Genomic DNA, 20997 nt, shown 5'->3' on the forward strand with positions numbered 1-20997 from the left:
TGCATAGAAACTGTGTCTAGTCTTGTAATTGGTTACTAGTATTACTAGTTCAAATGATCTCACTTTATGTGATGTCTGGTTCCTTGTTTTCTTTGTTGTTCATCATTTTACATATAAATTCAGTTGTTTTCATTCAGTATGTTGACAGTGTTCATTTGCTCTTGTTTAGGTTTAATATAGAAGTGTGTTAGTTTAATCACTGAATCTTTATTTTGATGATATTTCGTCTGAATTGAGTTTCAAGCTTAAATTGTGATTTGAGTTTGATGAATCTTAATGTTGTTCTGATATGAATCTGATCTTGAATGTTGATATGAATCTGACCATAATGAACTGATTCCTAAGTGTTGTCAATTGGGAGTTAGTCTTATATGATTTGATTAGTCAATTGTTAGGATTTCTCACTTAAGATTGGTTATGGCTGCTATAGTTTGGTTAATTGATTAGGAGGATTGGATATAGCTGATGGGGTAGAATGGTAATTTCAGTAGTTTCAGGGGTATTTTGGGATTTAAAGTTTTAAAAAATGATTAATTTGAGTGCTCTGTCCACTAAGCACTTAATTAACATTAAACTAATGCAATTGTTTAGTGTTAATGGGGAACAAAACATAATGGTATGAAAGGCTTAAAAGGGATTGATTAAAATATGTTGCCCATACCTGTTTGAACAATTAAATAAGGAAAAGATAAGGGATAATGGGAAAAGACATACTCTAGTGGGGAACAAGTGAATTAAAAGGAGAACAAAATATGTAGTAGTGGGTAGAAATACTTTCCTAATTAGCTAAGTGCTCCTAAGAGCTGTAAAAAGGGGGCTGTAGTTTGGTATAAAAGGGGGTCTGGATAGAGTTAAAGAGGGGGGATCCTTTTTTGAGTCGGGGCTTGGTTCTTCTTTTGGGTCAGACTTTAAGGCAGAAAAGTAGAGCAATCTGAGGGGGGCTTTTGAATCTGAAAAAAGACCACTGTTTGAGAGTTTAAAAAGGGTTGGCTTTTGAAAACACCACCCTTTCAAGAAGTCACATGTTTGAAAATCAATGGAAAGGGGTCCTAAAATCAGTCTAAGATAGATGTTAAGTTAGTTCTTGTTTCTTCTTTAGCTTGGGAGAATCAGTTTAAAAGGAAAAAAGGTTAGGCATTCATGGAGCTTGATACTGTGCCATTGGGGTCCAGAGTTGTTGCTGATTTGATTTTGAGTAAGCTGGGTCTGTCGTAGCTGTTTGGTTTCCTTCCTGAAGTTGAAACTAGTGTGCTGTCTAGTTAAAGTTGACTCTTGGACTGGCTTTCTGCTACTCTTTTGGTTTGAAGTTGGTTTCAAGTTAGGTTTATTTTGGGTGTTGTTATTGCTGTGTTGGTTTGTTTGTGTTGCTGTTTGGTATAGCTGGGAAATTTTTAACTGGTTTTCCTGAGTTGCTGCTGGATATCTGTTACTGTTGCTGTTGTGCTGTGCTATCTGTTGTGCTGATCACTCCCTCTTCTTCTCCATTTGTATTCCCTTTCCAGGTACACATTCTAAAAAACATGTGTTGATGTAGGCCCGAATTTGAAGTTGAAGTTGAGATGAAATGGAAATGCAGCTGTTAGTTCTATTTGACATGACTGTATAAATAAACTGAACTATTTTTTTATTAGCTAGATTATCACTCGATATGTCTTGAATGTATATAACCATGTGATCTCGAGTAGTGGTTGTATTTAGTTTTATGTTAGGTTAATAGGATAGTTAGATTAATTTCAGTTTTGGTAATTTGTTTCGTGAAGTCATTTGAAAGCGATTCACATTGCAATAGACCTTTAGTAATGGTCGTCATGTGTTTTGTACTAAAATAGGATTGTTTATTTGCTACATCATGGCATGTTAAAATTGGCTCATAAAAAGTGTTGTGGTTATTTTGTTCAAGTTGTTCCAAGTAGAACGACGTACTGCTTTCACTATAAAATCAGGATGCTTACCTAATGACATGCAAAAATGAATAAGTAAATGCTTGACTTCAGGGGCTCGATCCCTCGATCTCTCCTACGCAGCTTGGCACGCCCCATTCGGTTTTGGGATTGCCTCAAGGCCCACCTGTTGTTGTTCGTTCACAAGTAGAATTAGTTGGCCCATTTAATTTGGGCCTGATTTAAAGGTTTCAGTATATAGTTAACACAATATAAGTTTGGGGCTTTGAGTTAGGTAGCGGGTTCAAATTAAAAGGTCCGTCCTTTTGTTTGGACTCGAACTTGAACTCGAAGCCCGCTTTTATAATATTAACTAATTAGGACCTTTTCTTTATCTTTAGAAAAAAAATAGAAAATGTAGTCACTTTAGGATTGTCCTTTTAAAATAAACGAGATGAGCCTCTCCTAGTAAAACGCATAAATTGCGGGGACCTTAATAAATGGTTAAAATGAAACATTTAGAATTCAAGATGGGCCATTTAGTGAATTTCACGGCCCTCCCCAAAGACAATAACGCGCTAGCCATTTTAGACGCGATTTTAATAATTTACTTTCTTAAACTCGGGTGCACATATGTGACCCACATCCAAATCTCAACGAAGTCGAAATGTGTCGCTAATCACGGGTACATTGATTGTGACGTGGTTAGAGATGCATTTCCACGACGTTGCAAATTCTTTTTAAAAATAATGAATGAGACGAGCCTCGACAAACAAAAATACACAAGTTGCGGGGCCCTCTATACGTGTTGGTAAAATTACTTAGACTTCGGGATGTGCCGTTTAGTAAAATTTCGCGGCCTTACCCAAAATAATGATACGCTAGTCGCTTTAGTCGCGCCTTTAATAATTTACTTTCTTAAACTCGGGTGCACATTTATGTGACCCAAATCCAAATCTCAATAGAGTTGAAATGTGTCAATAACCACGAGTGCATTGATGTGACGTGGTTCGAGGTGTATTTTCACGACGTTGCAATTCTTGTTAAAAATAATAAAAAAACGGTAAATAGTTAAAATTTGCACATAAGTTCAACAAGTATTAAAACTAGATAAACAAGCCAAATATGACAGTTGAGCGACCGTTCTAGAACCACGAAACTCGGGAATGCCTAATACCTTCTCCCGGGTTAACAGAATTCCTTACTCGGATTTCTGATTCGCGGATTGTAATACAGAGTCAATCTTTTCCTCAATTCGGGATTCAACCGGTGACTCGGGACACCATAAATCTCCCAAGTGGCGACTCTGAATTAAATAATAAATCTCATTTCGATTGTCCTTTAAATTGGAAAAACTCCCTCTGCGCCCCTTCGCGAGGGCGCGGGCGAAAAAGGAGGTGTGGCATCGAACTTATCGAAGTAGTAATCCGTCGTTGTTAGATCGAGGTCAAACTCTTCTCTGTCTGGCAAAGGCCCTTAGCCTTAAAGGGTGTTATTTCAAACTTATAGAAATAGTAACTCATTGTCGTTCGATCGAGGTCGAACTCTTCTTTTTTTGGCGAAGGCCCTTGGCCTTAAAGGGTATTATTTCGAACTTATCGAAATAGTAACCCGTTGTTGTTCGATCGAGGTCGAACTCTTCTCTTTTTGGCAAAGGCCCTTGGCCTTAAAGGGTGTTATTTCGAACTTATCGAAATAGTAACTCGTTGTCGTTCGATCGAGGTCGAACTCTTCTCTTTTTGACAAAGGCCCTTGGCCTTAAAGGTTGTTATTTCGAACTTATCGAAATAGTAACCCATCGTCGTTCGATCAAGGTTGGACTCTTCTATTTTTGGCAAAGGCCCTTGGCCTTAAAGGGTATTATTTCGAACTTATCGAAATAGTAACTCGTCGTTGTTCGATCGAGATCGAACTCTTCTCTTTTTGGCTTAGGCCCTTGGCCTTAAAGGGTGTTATTTCGAACTTATCGAAATAGTAATCCGTCGTCATTCGATCGAGGTCAAACTCTTCTCTTTTTCGTGAAGGCCCTTGTCCTTAAAAGGTATTATTTCGAACTTATCGAAATAGTAACCTGTCGTTGTTCGATCGAGGTCAAACTCTTCTCTGTTTGGCGAAGGCCCTTGGCCTTAAAGGGTATTATTTCGAACTTATCGAAATAGTAACCCGTTGTCGTTCGATCGAGGTCAAACTCTTCCCTTTTTGGAGAAGGCCATTGGCCTTAAATGGTATTATTTCGAACTTATCGAAATAGTAACCCGTCGTCGTTCGATCGAGGTCGAACTCTTCTCTTTTTGGCGAAGACCCTTGGCCTTAAAGGGTGTTATTTCGAACTTATCGAAATAGTAACCCATCGTTGTTTGATCGAGGTCGAACTGTTCTCTTTTTGGCAAAGGCCTTTGGTCTAAAGGGTGTTATTTAAAACTTATCGAAATAGTAACCTGTCGTTGTTTGATCGAGGTCGAACTCTTCTCTTTTTGGCGAAGGCCATTGGTCTAAAGGGTGTTATTTAAAACTTATCGAAATAGTAACCTGTCGTTGTTTGATCGAGGTCGAACTCTTCTCTTTTTGGCGAAGGCCATTGGCCTTAAAAGGGTGTTATTTCGAACATATCAAAATAGTAACCCATCGTTATTCAATCGAGGTCGAACTCTTCTCTTTTTGGCTAAGGCCCTTGGCCTTAAAGGGTGTTATTTCGAACTTATCGAAATAGTAAGCCGTCGTTGTTCAATCGAGCTTGAACTCTTCTCTTTTTGGCGAAGGCCGTTGGCCTTAAAGGGTATTATTTTGAACTTATCGAAATAGTAACCCATCGTTGTTCAATATAGATCGAACTCTTCTCTTTTTGGCGAAGGCCCTTGGCCTTAAAGGGTGTTATTTTGAACTTATCGAAATAGTAATCTGTCGATGTTCGATCGAGGTCGAACTCTTCTCTTTTTGGTGAAAGCCCTTGGCCTTAAAGGGTGTTATTTCGAACTTATCGAAATAGTAACCCGTCTTCGTTCGATCGATGTCAAACTCTTCTCTTTTTGGCGAAGACCCTTGGCCTTAAAGGGTGTTATTTCGAACTTATCGAAATAGTAACCCATTGTATTTCGATTAAGGTCGAACTCTTCTCTTTTTGGTGAAGGCCTTTGGCCTTAAAGAGTGTTATTTTGAACTTATCGAAATAGTAACTCGTTGTCCTTCGATCGAGGTCGAACTCTTCTCTTTTTGGAGAAGGCCCTTGGCCTTAAATGGTGTTATTTCAAACTTATCAAAATAGTAACCCGTCATCGTTCGATCGAGGTCGAACTCTTCTCTTTTTGGCGAAGGCTCATGGGCCTTAAAGGGTGTTATTTCGAACTTATCGAAATAGTAACCCGTCATTGTTCGATCGAGGTCGAACTCTTCTATTTTTGGCGAAGGCTCTTGCCCTTAAAGGGTGTTATTTCGAACTTATCGAAATTGTAACCCGTCGTCGTTTGATCGAGGTCGAACTCTTCTCTTTTTGGTGAAGGCCCTTGGCCTTAAAGGGTGTTATTTCAAACTTATCGAAATAGTAACTCGTCGTCGTTCGATCGAGGTCGAACTCTTCTCTTTTTGGCGAAGGCCCTTGGCCTTAAAGGTTGTTATTTCGAACTTATCGAAATAGTAACTCGTCGTTGTTCGATCGAGATCAAACTGTTCTCTTTTTGGCGAAGGCTCTTGGCCTTAAAGGGTGTTATTTCGAACTTACCGAAATAGTAATTTGTCGCCGTTCGATCGAGGTCGAACTCTTCTCTTTTTGGCGAAGGCCCTTGGCCTTAAAGGGTGTTATTTAGAACTTATCGAAATAGTAACCCGTTTTCAGTCCTAGTTTTTGGAGAGCCAGATATCTTCTGGGAGAGTCCAAGTCCGTTTGACATTGCTCGCAATGGAGGGTGCAGCGTCGGAGAATGTGAAACATTGTTGTTTCGCTTAGGTTCGTTCTGCGCACATATTGTAGTTTCCTTGTGTAACTGTCGCCTTCCGACTTGGAGGTATCACCGGCGGGCGATGTCACAGTTGTTTTGCAGTAATTTTTCGTCCTTTAACTGAGGTGTTTCTTTATTCGTTCGCATGTGCGGCCTTTGTGTCCCTACTTGGGCAAAGAGCTGAAGGTGAGTTAGAATGATACTTCCCTTGCCCTCGTCCGGTGGTCCGATGGAGGAGAACAGGTTGGTAACATTGTTCGTCTTGTTTGGCATATCGATGGTTGATGGGGCGAAGATTAAGTTTGGTAATTTTGCTTGGCTCTCCTCCCCCTACCGCACTGCGCCTTTGTCTCGCGTGGGTTGGTTTTTCCTTCGCGCTCCTTTTGGTGGGTGATCGTATTTCTTGTCTTTGATCTGGGAGAGACTGGAAAATTTCACTAAGAAAACCCACAGATGGCGCCAAATTGTTTGACTCAAAAGATATCGAAACCTTTTTGAACAAATCAATCAAAGAAGATGAAGGGGTAAATCTTAGTCAGACATAATTAACTCCAGATCAAAGAGCTAATAGTATGGATCGCATATAAGATAAAAGAGATGTAAATGATCTTATTGAAATTCAATATTGTGTCTCCCATCGATCCATGGGGAGATAGCTTTACATATTCTTCTATAGATTACTTCTTTCCTATCAAGAATACAAGAAAATAGCTTCGGGGAGAGAAAGGAGGGAGCAAACCCCTTAGTCGAAGGTTTTCCCTTACTATATATAGTCAAGTCATCCTTGTCTTTTACTTGGGACGACGCCCTCTTGCCTCCAATATGTCTCGGTCGTCCCTTTAGGCGCTGCTTCTTCCGACTTGACGGATGTCGGGAAAGGGATACAAAGTAGGCTATGCTATCTTTCACTGCCCAGTTACCTAGGCGAAACGTTGGTTAGTTTGGTCGTGACGATCAAATTTTGATCAATACAGATTGTTTTTTTACATAAAAGCAAATTAGACTGTAATGTGTTACTAATGTTGCTTGGTTAGTGCTGCTCGCTTCACTCTTTACTTCCACTTAACTTCAAGTCTTCATCATCTATTTTTCAAAAAAAAAATCTCTTTTTCTAAATAAAATAAGGTTTGAGGATATAATTCGATGATTTTTACATCATCAATCCACAAGATTTTTTTTGTAAAAATTAAGTAATCTCCTTTTAAATTTTTAAATTAAAATTTCAAATAATAAACTATTAGAGTCGTACTTTCTTATAGCATGTTTGGCCAAGCTTTTTTGGGCTAAAAGTGTATTTTTTTGGCTAAAAATATTTTTTTTTCAAAATTTGAAGTGTTTAGCCAAGCTTTAGAAGGGAAAAAAATATTTTTAAGTAGAAGCAACAGTTTTGAGAAGCTGAAAAAGTAGTTTCTCTCCAAAAATACTTTTTTGAGTAGAGCTTTTGAGAAAAATACACTTAGAAACAGTTATTAAAAGTTTTGTCAAACATTAATTACTATTCAAAAATATTTTTTAAATTAATTAGTTAAACACAAATTGTTTCTCCGTTTATTATCAAAAGTACTTTTTTTTAGAAATACTTTTGAAAAAAATATTAAGTAAATATTTTTGTCAAACGCAAAAACTTTATATGGGAAGGTGTGAAATGTAATTAGGAAATCATATCATATAAGTTGCTGGAGAATGACAGAGAAGTGTGATTTTGCCGTTTGGAATAATCAGCTAAATGGTTCAAAAGCATTTGTCGGTCACTTTGCCCCTAAAGAAAGGAAAATTGAATCTTATCCTTAACTCAATTTTCTTAAATCTTTTCCAATAATTAACAATACGAAAAGCACAGTTTAATTAAAAGGGGTACTTTTGGAAGTAAAATATAGTAGGGTACCTTAACGGTCCCCTAATTAAAAATATCGCTGTCTGTCGTCACGAGAAAGTCTAACCGTTACGAAAACCATATGCATTTACTGATTTACCCTAGTGGTGGAACTGTTATAAGTCAACTAACATAAAGTATATGCAAAATAAAAAAGAAGGAAAAAAACGTACTATTATTGAAGTCCAATGTCACAAAAACACGTCAATAATAGTTGATGTTTCTTGACCACGTGAATTTCGTGATCCTGCGGCGAGAAAAATACTTTTAATCCTTCCGAATTTAAGACAAAATTCTTTGGACGAATTTTTGGTGTAACAGTACACAGGAATTTATGATAATATACTTTTAACTTTTGGACATTAAAAGCTATTAATTGGTATAAGAAAATTCTATGAAATTGATAAGTAAAATTAAATTGATATTGAGAGTGTTTGGCTAAATATATAAACGGATCAAAATAGCTTATGAGTATATTTTAACTTATTTAAGTATTTAATAAATACCCAACATGCTTATAATCACCTGTAAATCATAATTTGGTCAAGTCCCAGACCCCAACATTATCTCACGTTTTTCTTCTTTTGACAATTTCTCCAGAAGGTTGATGGGACTGGCTTAAACATGGCGGTGCAGCTAATGGACAAAGATGGTCAAAGGCAGATTAATAGCTTATTTGGCCAATCTTCTCCCTATTTCAAAAGTATTATTTTTTTTTTCTCAATCTTTTCTTTTTTAATTTGAGATGTTTGGCCAAGCTTTTTTTTTGGAAAAAAAAAATATTTTTCTCCCCAAAAACAGTTTTGATTTTTCTTCTTACCAAAAATACCCTTAACAAAATATGGTATATATCTTCTGAGCCGATGGTCTATCGGAAACAGCCTCTCTGCCCTATCGGGGTAGGGGTAAGGTCTGCGTACACATTATTCTCCCCAAACTCCACTTTGTGGGATTTCACTGGACAGTTGTTGTTGTTGTTGTAAAATATGATATATATCAAAATAACCTTATTTATTTTAAAACTAATACTTAAAATTAGAGATTATATTATTGAACTCTCCTAATATATATATATATATATATATATATATATATATATATTGGATAACTTTCTAATATGGTGACTTTTGAGATGAATGCTTTTATATTTGTTAAATAATTTTTTGATATATTTAAATCATCTTGAAAGAATTAAAGTACTTTTAAATTTTACTTTCATGTTTTACTTAAATAAAATGAAAAAAATGTAATTATTATCTTTAATAATAAATATTTGAGATTATTTATTTATTCATATAATATTAACTATTAAGTAAATCTTTTTATGTTCTTATTCGTAATTTGATACTTAAAAATACTTTTTGAAAAGCTTGGTCAAATACAAATTGAATTATCGCTCAAAAGTGTTTTTCAGATTGATTAGCCAAAAACAAATAACTTTTCTGCAAAAGTACTTTTTCGAAAAGCACTTTTCAAAATAAGCAGATTTTTTCAACTTTGCCAAGCAAGCTATAAAGGAAATTATGTGGGTTAAGATGAATTCATTATTTTTACTCGAATTATGTATAAATGTCTATTAAAAAATGTTATCATATTTAATAAGATTACACCTAAATTATGTCAACTGACTCGAAATAATAAATTCACATATACAATATTATTTTTATGATATTTTTTGTCACATGAATATTATTTTAATTTTACTTTGTTAGAGTTATAAATAAAGATGTGATAAGTCAATAGAATTTTAATATATTGACAAATATATGATCTATTAAAATATTCTTGTGGAATTTTTTTTGTAACACTGTGATACTTACTTTGTTAGTCTAACATTAATATTTACGAATGTACACTTTTAAACTTAATCAAATTTTAATAATTACACACAGGAGTCAATTTAAAACTTAAGTATTGATATTCTTTATTTAATTTTAAAATACCGGTAAAACACCATTTCAAATTGAAATAAGTTATAAGAGTTTAATAGATCTTAACATATGAACGGAAAATAAAGAGATTAATGCATTTCAATAACAAATTGGTAGAAAGTGAGGATACACGTTAGGATCAGACATTATTTAAAATAAATAAAAAATTTATAGTTATATTAAATACTTGAAACTCAACAGATCCTGAGAGGATCACAAAATATTTATTCATTTTTTCAAATAAATTTTTTATAGAGTTGTAGAAATATATATATATAAAAGTTTTTTTTTTACTTAATACCGAATCAAACCAAACTTAATTTTCTTAAATCTATTTATTTTGATTTTTCGGTTTGATACAAATTTTCAATTTGGTTTGAACATCTCTAGGTAGCATACATCAGATGTCTTGGTAGTGACTACTTCACTGTTTGTGATCTTGAGCTTGGGTAGATTATTCCATTAAATCGGCCATACAATTCATGGTCATTCGACAATGGTTTACACCGGTTTAAGAAAGTTTTTTTTTTCTCTTCCTGGTGGTCATACGTTTCAGAAAGCTGCTTGCATTTTAATTACTCAAACTAGTTAGATCAAGATGTCTAATTAAGTTGAATATTTCCTTCTTCTTTTTTTGTTGCTTAAAAGGAGAAATATACATATTGTACATGCAAAAGCCATATGAGGCCTGTTTTATTGAACATTGTTAGAAAAAAAAAATGAAAATAGAAATGTGACTTAGTCGTGACTAAAAAGTTATGATGATTTAATTGAGGGAAATATTATCTCCTTTTTATTGATGGTTAACATAATTGCAAATAGTAGCTCATGTTATGTTTCTAGACGTAGTCTTTATCAAGTTAGGAAACTGATGTTGGAATTATGCGCATATGGTACATCGATATCTTTTACTAATATACTTCTTGCTTATCTAAAAAATGCTTTTATTAGAGCAGTAATGGTCAATTGAATTTCTAAATAGAGACTAATTTCTTTCTGACTTGATTATGTTGATGCGACTTTGTAGGCGTATTTTCCAAATATATAAAAAGGGTAATGGACACCTTTTACGATGGCTATGGCATCATAAAAGAAAAAGGACAAGAATGGATGTTGGAAGAAAATTGAAAATGACATAGGTAGGAAAATGGGGCCCTTATAAATTGTAATTGTTCTGTTATGACGAAATTAAACCTACGTGACAACCTCTCATAGTTGCCAAACCCTGGATCGTTGTGCAGTATATTCCTATGATCCCAAATTGATAAATGTTAAAAAATTATTGTTCAATTGCATTGTCTTCTTTGTCCGTCATATAATATGCTCTTTGCTAGCTTGGCATTATCTCATTAAGTATCTGTTACCTTCAATCAACACAAATTAAGTACTTGTTATCTTCAATCAACACAAATTAAGTACTTGTTACCTTCAATCAACACAAATATCGAGTAACTTCACCTGTCAAAAGACTTCGCCCATCAAGAGTGATGTAGATGAAAAGAAATCAATTAACGTGCTTTTGTTTCTATTAGGATTTAAACCTTAATATCACATAATTTTCACTCACTTTATTGACCGGTAGACTACACTTTGGGTGCAAGAATCGCATTACACTTTTGGAACTCAAATCCTCTCTTTATAAAATCATATTCACCTGTGAGGCGCTGACATCCAATATTTTACACTACTTTGATTCTGGTTACCTCACTCCTAAGAAAGTAATAAAAAAGTTCAAGTGGTTATTTAGGTGAAAGTTTGTTTGTTTGTTGTGTCTATTCAGTGTTCAGGTATTGTTAACTGTATTATCTACAAATGCTCCTAGTTAGGTTTGATGTTGAGTGATATAACATTTCTTAATCAAGGCATATTCCTGATAATGTGATAACCCAAACTTTTAAAAAGAAAGCCCTTCAGTATTTCTTCTAACCTAACAGATAAAAGCAGACATAGTTAACCCACCCAAGGAACATACTGTCTTCTTTATCTGATCTGCACTTTCTATCTTACGATGGAATAAAGCAAGGTACCAATATATACTATCCATTCATATTTCTCTGGGTTACTATTAATGGAAGGGTTCCATAACCTAATTTACTTGTAGCTAGCAGGGTCAAGAAAGAGTAGATATAAGTAGCAGAAGATGACATGAAATTTTGTAATTCATATAAAGTATTTTATAGACATCTTAAACTAGTATGACATGTAAACTAGCAAATAAAACTAAAGTAAGATCATGGCAACTGAGACTTCTCTTTCCAACTATCCTCTTCTATATTGTATGGAGCATAGGCTACTTTAAGCTCTGGATAGAATATAACCTTTTTCTTCAACCTTCCACTTGCAAGTTACATCAGCAGCTGGAGGCATCAGGCAGATAATACCAATCATGACGTTTCGACCAGTCATCCTCCAAGGTTCTGTCTGCAATTGTGGACTCAGATTTTCAGATGAACAACACGACCAATTGGTCCAAGTTACACGGGGATCCATGCTCCATTGCCTCTTAGACTATCCTTCTGCCAACTTAATCTGAGCTGAACATAGAAGTTTAAATCTTTTGTAAAGCAATGATCTATGAGCTTCTAATGAAAGTCTAAGCAAGTCAGCATCAGTACCTCTGTTGACTAAGACCGTGGAGATAAAGCTTCATCTTTAATGCATGAAGGTTTTTTTGCATTGTAGTAAAAGTATGCTATCATTTGAACCAAGTCTTCAGCTGTTCGAATGTCTGCATAGATTTATTCAAAGTTGCCAAGTAAACAACCATCCGACGGGACAATGATATATGATGAAGTATTAGCTGAAGAGATTACAATTTCTGTATCAAAGTAAAGAGAGAATATGTGAGAAGTACCTTTTTCTCTGTACAGTATCCTATTTCCTCGTAAAAACAATATTTGCGGACATTCTTTAACTTTAAGAGCATAGGCTAGATCCCTCTCAATATTTATGTCAATCTTCACAGTCTACACCAAATAATTAAGGGGAGGGGAAGTTAAGAGTGTTCACTATTGGACAATGTAAGGACAAGTGATTATGTTTCACAAACCCGAGGAGGCAACCGCTCTTTGTTACTCCAGTACACCTTGGCTGCTTTCTCTAGCTCCTTAAGAGCTTTCCAATTGTCACTAGCCCTGTGTCACTATGAAAATGTTTCAGAGAACAGAAGATTTGCATATTGCCTATTGCATCTCTAAGAACTACAACTAGTAAATAAAACAAGATTCACTTGCCGATTGTATCTCTCGAAAACAAGAACAATGAGGGGGCTGGGATGAAAAGCAAAGCTCTCCCACTCTAGGCAATTGATTTCCTTCACCCAACAATCATCAATCTCCCCCTCCCAATCGATCTCAACTCCATCTTCACCTACTACATTTTTTATTGGATGCTTGTCAAAATACTCTGATGCTCTAATTCCCCATCCAACATCTGCATCTAGAGGCCAATCTGGATCCTCCTCCTCAACGATCATTTTCTTTTCTTTCATATCCCTGCGGCTGTCATCTTCATCTTCACTACTTTGATCAGAATCAGTGTCATCATCAACCCTATCTTTGAGGATATTCTCGGTATCTTCCATTATTTCAGAGTTCTGCTCCCGGATAGAAGCAAATGTCTTTTCTAGTGAATCACGAACAAAATCCTCAACTGCAGCTGCTTCGCTCCTGCGGCCACGTCTTGGCTTTTTAGGGATTGTTGCAGGGAAGATCTTGACGGGATCTTTGTCTTCATTAAGAGAAACTTTGCTTTCGCTGGACCTTGTAGCTTTCCTAGGCCTTGAACCAGAGTTATGCTTAGGATCAGGCACATGTTCCTCTTCGGACTTTCTTGAAGTGACAAAGCAAGTCAGACGTTTCAAAGGAGACGGTAATAGGTAGTTAGCAAAAGAGCAAGAACTACCCTGTTGCCATGCTTTAGGAACAGAGAGTGATGAGATTGCACAAAAGTTGAGACTCAATGCAGAATGGATGACCATTTTCTCTCGCTTAAATACTCTGCTGGGAGGATTAAAAACTCTACGAGGGGTAACTCCTAAAATAAGAAACCTGTTGATAACACCAATTAAAATTAAGAACACAAATTTATCAACTCTTTTAGTGTACACAACACAAGATTGAAAACATATAAGACTAAACACTCGAACATCCACAACATAGTCTTGTGCACATATTAACTAAAAGTTAAAAGATAAATAGAAAAAGAAGAAAGTAGACTAGAATTACATTCAAAGTTAATATTGGCAACTTATGTGCTATATCTACTTCGGAGAAGCTAGTAAAACATGGTGTAGAAGCCATAGTATTGATGTTGAGCATAGTACTAACTCTTTTGAAGTGTCAATCTCTTTCTTAATAGAAGAAATTAAGAGCATGATCATCAAAATGCTATAAACAGAAAAGGAACTACTGGCGGGGAGCAGGGAGGACCAACAACAACAATAACCACAAACCCAGTGTAATCCTATAAATGGGGTCTGGGGAGCAGGGCGGACCGAACCTTTAAAAACATCTAATACCCAGAATCAGTGATATACATATACTTATACATGCACATGTACATATACTCCTACATATTATACACACACACACACACACATACGTGCCTTTGGCTACAGTTAAAAGCTATATTTTTTAAGCACTAGCGGTTGAAAGTCTAACGAGCAAAGAATCAAACATGTGGTGTGCACAAGTCATCAGACTATTCTTCCATATCTAATACTCTCGAGGGTACTTTAATTATGTATATAACTTCATAAAGACATCAATGGCAAGAAACAACAGCAATTAGTGCTTAATCAATCTGAGAATCAAAGTTTGTAATAACATAGTACCAAGCACCTTGTTACAATGTTACCTACCAAAATACTACTAAAAGGCTAGAAAGACAAAGGGACTACCTGAGAAAGAGTAAGCTTAATCTGAGGATTCTATTGTCCAATCTTATAAGAAATAAGTTTTAGTCACTTCTAATCGAAATAGCAACTGTATGATTTCGAGAAAGGGGAGAGCAAAGGGAGAAGAAGAACCACTATCGATTTGCCCACTTTGAAAGAAGGAAAAAGGGAGCTAGCCATTCAGAAGAGAATATGACAAAATGGCCCCTTATCTTTGCGTAGTTTCCAAATGGTCATCAAAATTTGATAAAAGTGATCACTTTTGGTTCCAATTAAATATTTCTCCCTCCGGTCCATAATAAGTGCGCATTTTACATTTGGCACACCCGTTAAGGAAATATGAACTCCTAGAAGAAAAGATGCATTCACTTAATTAATTATTACCTTGACACATTAGAATATGTAAATAAGGGCAAATTTTGAAAAAATAAAATTAATTCCTTCTTGATTATGTAAATAATGGACCAAAATAAAAAAGTACAATGGTCATTTATGAATTATGATAGACCGGAGGGAGTAACAAATTTTGGCAATCATCTAGCTTTTATGTGAAGTATGAGGGGAAATTTTTTTTTAACCAAAAACACTAGAAATTGCAGTAGAAACCGCACCAAAACTAGGCTCCAGAAATAAACGAGAAATAATAGACGGGTGAGTTCTTGTTTAATCTGTTTTTTTTTAACAGTAGCAAAATACTACACCTGATGTGAGTTCTTGTTAATTTTTTTTTTTATAAACAGTTCCTACAAAATCTAACACAGGTTAACTTTTTCGTGTAAATATGCAATAGCTTCACATTATTCGAAATTTGGAGTCGAATTGTAACATTTTAAAATCAAGTGAAGCATTACATGTGAATCAGCATATCAAGATCAGTAAATAAGAAAAAAAGAGGATACAGACTGCAACATCACTTATGCTTTTCAGGAGCTTTATGTAACAATTCTTGAGCCACATCGAACAAGTCAGGACTTAATCTAAACATCAAAATACAAAATTCAATCTGATCAAGAGCTCCATCACCATCCATATCTCCTTCCCTAATCATATTCTTTAACTCCTCTTCACTGAAATCTTGCAACCCCAGTAGCACGGAGTTCTTCTTTAGGCTATCAAGTGTGATCACTCCCTTGTCACCATCCATTAAAATTCTGTACCCTTTGCATAGCTCGTTGATCAGTCCATCTCCTCCTAGTTTTCTGGCCATAATGGGTAGCAAATCTTGAAATTCTAAATGCACCATCTTTGCTTTTCCTGCTTCCATTTTAGCTCAATGACAAAAGCTAGACGTTGTGCTTGTTGCAGAGTTAAAGAGTGGATATATATATATATATATATATTTATAGCATGGATGCAATATCTTCTTAAGGACGTTTTCTGGTGAATATTTTATTTTCTTGGAAAGCCATATCCCAATTAATGACTAAGTCAGGTGAGGAATTTCTCCACTATTTCTTAGAACTTGCGTTCAGGCCTTTCAGGATCTTTGGTCGTTTGGAAATTTTATTTCAGACTTAAGTCAGTCTTTTCATTCGTCAAAATGCCTTACAAAAAGAATTTTCAAGGGAACCAATGACGTCTGTTTGGCATGAGGATGGAAGTCATTTTTCATGGAATTTTTTCTATTAATGTTTAAAGTGTAGGTAGGTAAGTGAAAAATTCGAAAAAAATATATATTAAAGATCAATATTATTACCAAATTGGAGAGTGTTCTGATGAAATTTGTACGTTCTAAAGATTATAATAATGTCCAAATGTTCGACAAAGCAAATATTATAAAGTTAAAGGTTACAGTTAGGGGTGTAAAAATCGAACCGAAAAATCGCTCCAAACCGAAAAGTCAAATCAAAACGATTAAAAAATCCGACTAGGTTTGATTTGATTTGGTTTGATATTGAGTAAACAAAAATCGAACTAAACCGACATATAAATATATAATTTTCTTTAAAAAATATCTAGAAATATTTGGAATTCTCTTGTGGGATATAATATTTAATAGAATATGGAGTGCTCCATATTTATTAACCTTAATGATGAGCTGTATGATCACTTTCTTATCAAGTGTTACTGAAATGCGTCAATCTCTTTGTTCTTCAATATTCATATCATATGTTAAGATCTATTCATTTTTATATCTTTTTCGAATGTGAAGTGATTATTATTATTATTATTTGGGTATCATATTGATTTTTATGTTTAATTACTAAATTCGGTTAACCTTGAAAGTGTACATCAACGAAAATTATTATCAGACATCTAAAAAAATAACTATTATGTGTTACTAAATTTTTTTTCCTATAAGAATATTTTAATAAATAATATGTTTGTCAATCTTTTATACTTTTACTAAACATATATTTAAAAAAAAACCCGAAAAACCCGACAAAACCGAATCAATCCAAACCGATATAGTTGGTTTGATTTGATTTTGATAAAACCCGAACCAACCCGGTCCACGTACACCCCTAGTTACCCTGATAAGGAAAATAACTTATTTCTCATTTTTGATGAAAAATATTTTCCTTGGAAACATCTTCTACGAAAATAACTTCTTCAAAAGGAAATAGTGACTTCCATTATATATTTTTAGCATAAATAATAATAATAATTTGTTATAAATATATTATATTATGGTTGTTCATTTAGTACTCCATTATAAATAATCTTCCTGAAAAAGCTTATCCATATGGGACTCCACCGTAAATATGTTTATCCATTTAGTACTCTATTGGAAATAAGCTTCATGAAGAAGTTTATCACTTCGGTACCCGGTTATGGATAAACATTACCCTAGGTAGAAGATTATCCATACCGGGTATAATAAGCTTATCCATTCAGTACTTCGTTATGGATAAACATTGCTCTCAGTAGAAGATTATCCATATCTGGTATAGTAGCAGCTTACACAGCAGCTTGCAGTAGCAACTTACATAGCAGCTTATAGTAGCAACTTACACAACAGCTTGCGTAGCAGCTTACACATCAGCTTGTGTAGCAGCTTACACAGCAGCTTCATTTCTTCTATAAATAGAAGAGATTTCAGTTCATTATGTACATCAGTTTGAATTCGAATAATATATCAGTTTCTCTCTATACTTCTCTTTACTTTACAGTCTTTATTTTATAACACGTTATCAGCACGAGACTCTGACATCTCGAGCAAATACTTTGAAAGTATTAGAGGTAAGAACTTTCTTTTCCTAAATAATGTCAAATCTTTCTAAACTTGAATTTGTAGCCCTGGATATATCGGGCAAAAGCTACATGTCTTGGGTGCTTGATGCTGAAATTCATCTTGATGCGATGGGTCTGGCAGACACCATCAAGGATAAAAATCAGGCATCAAACCAAGACCGTGCCAAAGCAATGATATTCCTACGCCATCACCTTGATGAGGGCCTGAAAATGGAATATCTCACTATTAAAGATCCAGTCATACTGTGGAATAATTTGAAAGATAGATATGACCACCTGAAGATGGTCGTTCTTCCACAGGCACGTTATGATTGGACTCATCTAAGGCTACAAGATTTTAAATCTATCAGTGAGTATAATTCTGTTATGTTCAGAATTATTTCCCAATTAAAATTATGTGGTGATAATATTATTGATCATGATATGTTGGAGAAAACGTTCACCACTTTTCATGCCTCGAATATGCTCCTGCAACAGCAATATCGAGAGATGGGATTTAAAACGTATTCTGAACTTATCTCACATCTTCTTATAGCAGAGCAACATAATGAGATATTAATGAAAAATCATGAAAGTCGACCTATTAGTTCTTGTCCATTCCCTGAAGTGAATGAGACGAACTTCCACCAAGCTAAACGTGGAAGAGGTTGTGGCCCCAGTCGTGGTCATGGCCGTGGTCGGGGAAGAAACCCCAATCATGGTAATAATAATGCACCAAAGAAGCCTCCTCACCACCAGCAGTGGAAAAGGAAGGAACAAAAGCATGAAGCGGTGCAAGCGCCAAATGCAGAAAATGCATGCTATAGATGTGGAGGAAAAGGGCACTGGTCACGTACTTGTCGTACGCCAAAGCACCTGGTTGAGCTTTATCAAGCCTCCCTGAAGAAGACAGAGAAAAATGCTGAAGCAAATTTTATTTCTGAAGATAATTTAGACTTCATGCATTTGGATGTAGCTGATTACTTTGCACTCCCAGAAGGAGAAACAAGTCATGTAATCGGTAGTGAATCTGTAGAAATGTAAATATTTTAATTTTTGTTGTTTGTAATAGATAGTATGGTTATGTAATTGTTGTACATAAATAAAAGTTATGCTTTGATAATGATGTTTACTATAATATATTTTATTTATGTTATTTTGAAGAATATGGATAACCCTCAAATTATGTTTGGATCAAAGACAAATCATGAAGATATTTGTGTTATTGATAGTGGAACAACTCATGCCATATTCAACGATCAGAAATACTTTTCTTATTTGCATAAGGAAAAAGCAAATGTTTCAACAATTTCTGGTAATATAAGTTTGATTGAAGGCTCCGGAAGAGCCATAATATTTCTGTCTAAGGGAACAAAACTTATTATAGACAATGCATTGTTCTCCTCCAAGTCCCGAAGAAACTTGTTGAGTTTTATAGATATCCGCCGAAATGGGTATCATGTTGAGACAATAGATGAAATGAACAGGGAATATCTTTGTATTACAAAGAATATTTCTGGCCAGAAATGCATTGTAGAAAAGTTACCAACTTTATCTTCTGGCTTATACTATTCAAAAATTAGTACAATTGAAGCACACTCTATCGTAAACCAGAAGTTTACGGATTCAAATACTTTTGTGCTTTGGCATGGCCGTTTGGGCCATCCCGGATCAATAATGATGAGACGAATTACTGAAAATTGCAAATTTTATCTTTTTACCGCTTTCATAATTGTTATTATTATTTTTAAAAGAATTTGAACATTGTTAAAAATATGTCTTTGGATTGCGTCACATAAAATGCACCCGCGATCCGGAACGTATTTTTATTCAATGTTTTGGGATTTGGATTTGGGTCGCACAAATGCGCACCTGTGTTTAAGAATGTATTATTATTAAAATCGTGCCTAAAGCGATTAGCGTATTATTATTTCTGGGTAAGACCGTGGAATTCACTAAACAGTCCATCCGCGTATTATTTTGTCTTGTCCCCCATTTATATTAAACAACTATATCAAAACCCACCCCATTACATTTTGTCCCTCATGCTTAATTACTTTAATATTATCTTAATTTTAATGGAAAGAACATTCAAAATAAATAATTATTCAGAAATTAAATTCCAAAAATGCCCCTCTGCCCTTACTGAAATTACCAAACTACCCCTGAACGTACTGCAAATTACCAAACTACCCCCATCAGCAATAACAAATCAATTAATCAAACTCAACCAAAATATAGCCAATATGACCAATTTCTACACAAATTCAAACAACAAATCATATGAACACGGATGAACAACACAACAACAATATCACATGAACACAAATTGAACAACAAAGAACAACTAAAATTTTGATTGAACAATATTTTTAGCAACAAACAAACCTATTTTCAGATTCAACAACAACAACAACAAGCTTTATTCAAACTTCGAATTAAACTTAAACAAAACAAATAAACATATTCAAATCACTAATCTTCAAATAATCAATAAAATCAAATCCAACAAAATTATAACAAAGATACATGATCCAAAAATTAAAACCAAAACATAACTTCACATTAAATTACTAAATTAAAAGCGAACTTCAATCAAAGATGAACATGATTTAAATCTATTTTTAAACAACAAAACATGACGGATTCACATGATTTAAACTAAATCTAACAATATTGAACTTAAACTAACAATTCCCTTTTTTACAAAATAAATAAAATTAACATGAAATAAACTGAAAAACAATTAATTAAATTTTCATTTGAATCTGAAAACTAAACCAACAAAGCACATGAACAAACTAAAAATTTAACAAAACGATGAACAACCAAAACAAGAATTGAATCATTTTAACGATTTTGGATCCAAAAAATATCGAACAAAAATATGGACAAAATTGAAACTTAAACCAACTAACGGAAACGAGATAATATGACAATTAATGGAGACAAATGACTATGTAAACTTCTTATGTGATTCAACAATTAAACAAACAAACATCACAAATGAAAGGGCCAAGTTGTCTGTATCACGTGAGACATAAAACTGGAACGAAGGAAATCGAACCAAACAACTCATATACCCACGACGCAAGATCTGAAAATCGAAAGATGAGCGAAGTTAGAATCTGACCTTCTTAATAGAAACTTCTTCATTTTCAACATCAAAGAAACTCCATCGAAAAGCTCGATTTTTTGAATCACGACTGGAACTAACGAACGAGCGATCTCGTTGCTTGTAATGAGGACGATGGGTGAGGGTGATGAAGAAAACCAAAGCAACAGCAGCAGTGACATCGATGGAGCAGCA

General features: G+C 34.6%; 2 protein-coding genes across 3 annotated transcripts; both read right to left on the minus strand.

Moving 5' to 3' along the window:
* Positions 1-11743: 11743 nt before the first annotated feature.
* On the minus strand, positions 11744-14648 carry LOC104225274 (thioredoxin-like fold domain-containing protein MRL7 homolog, chloroplastic). 2 transcript variants are annotated; one of them, XM_009777042.2, is made up of 6 exons: positions 14517-14648; positions 12850-13665; positions 12666-12750; positions 12471-12582; positions 12232-12344; positions 11744-12150 (listed from the first exon to the last, which is right to left on the minus strand). In XM_009777042.2, exons 2-5 carry the CDS (start codon positions 13593-13595, stop codon positions 12241-12243), a joined length of 1047 nt encoding a protein of 348 aa, XP_009775344.1. In that variant the 5' UTR covers positions 13596-13665; positions 14517-14648; the 3' UTR covers positions 11744-12150; positions 12232-12240. The 2 variants fall into 2 exon arrangements, with proteins under 2 accessions (XP_009775344.1, XP_009775345.1); XM_009777043.2 differs by having other exon boundaries at positions 12012-12145; positions 14517-14646.
* Positions 14649-15423: 775 nt separating this feature from the next.
* LOC104225273 (calcium-binding protein PBP1-like) lies at positions 15424-15777 on the minus strand. The gene has a single exon (XM_009777041.2). It carries the CDS (start codon positions 15775-15777, stop codon positions 15424-15426), a length of 354 nt encoding a protein of 117 aa, XP_009775343.1.
* Between the last annotated feature and the right edge of the window lie 5220 nt (positions 15778-20997).

This window comes from Nicotiana sylvestris, chromosome 2 (assembly GCF_000393655.2).
Source record: "Nicotiana sylvestris chromosome 2, ASM39365v2, whole genome shotgun sequence".
NCBI lineage: Eukaryota > Viridiplantae > Streptophyta > Magnoliopsida > Solanales > Solanaceae > Nicotiana > Nicotiana sylvestris.

Bases quoted from the DNA above. Each gene is read 5' to 3' on its own strand.
- LOC104225274 (XM_009777042.2), bottom strand. From the start codon at position 13,595: ATGGTCATCCATTCTGCATTGAGTCTCAACTTTTGTGCAATCTCATCA. The intron at 12,751-12,849 runs GCAAGTGAATCT...ATAGTGACACAG, and splicing joins GTTTTCGAGAGATACAATCG to GGCTAGTGACAATTGGAAAG. The intron at 12,583-12,665 runs GTTTGTGAAACA...TATTTGGTGTAG, and splicing joins AAGAGCGGTTGCCTCCTCGG to ACTGTGAAGATTGACATAAA.
- LOC104225273 (XM_009777041.2), bottom strand. From the start codon at position 15,777: ATGGAAGCAGGAAAAGCAAAGATGGTGCATTTAGAATTTCAAGATTTG.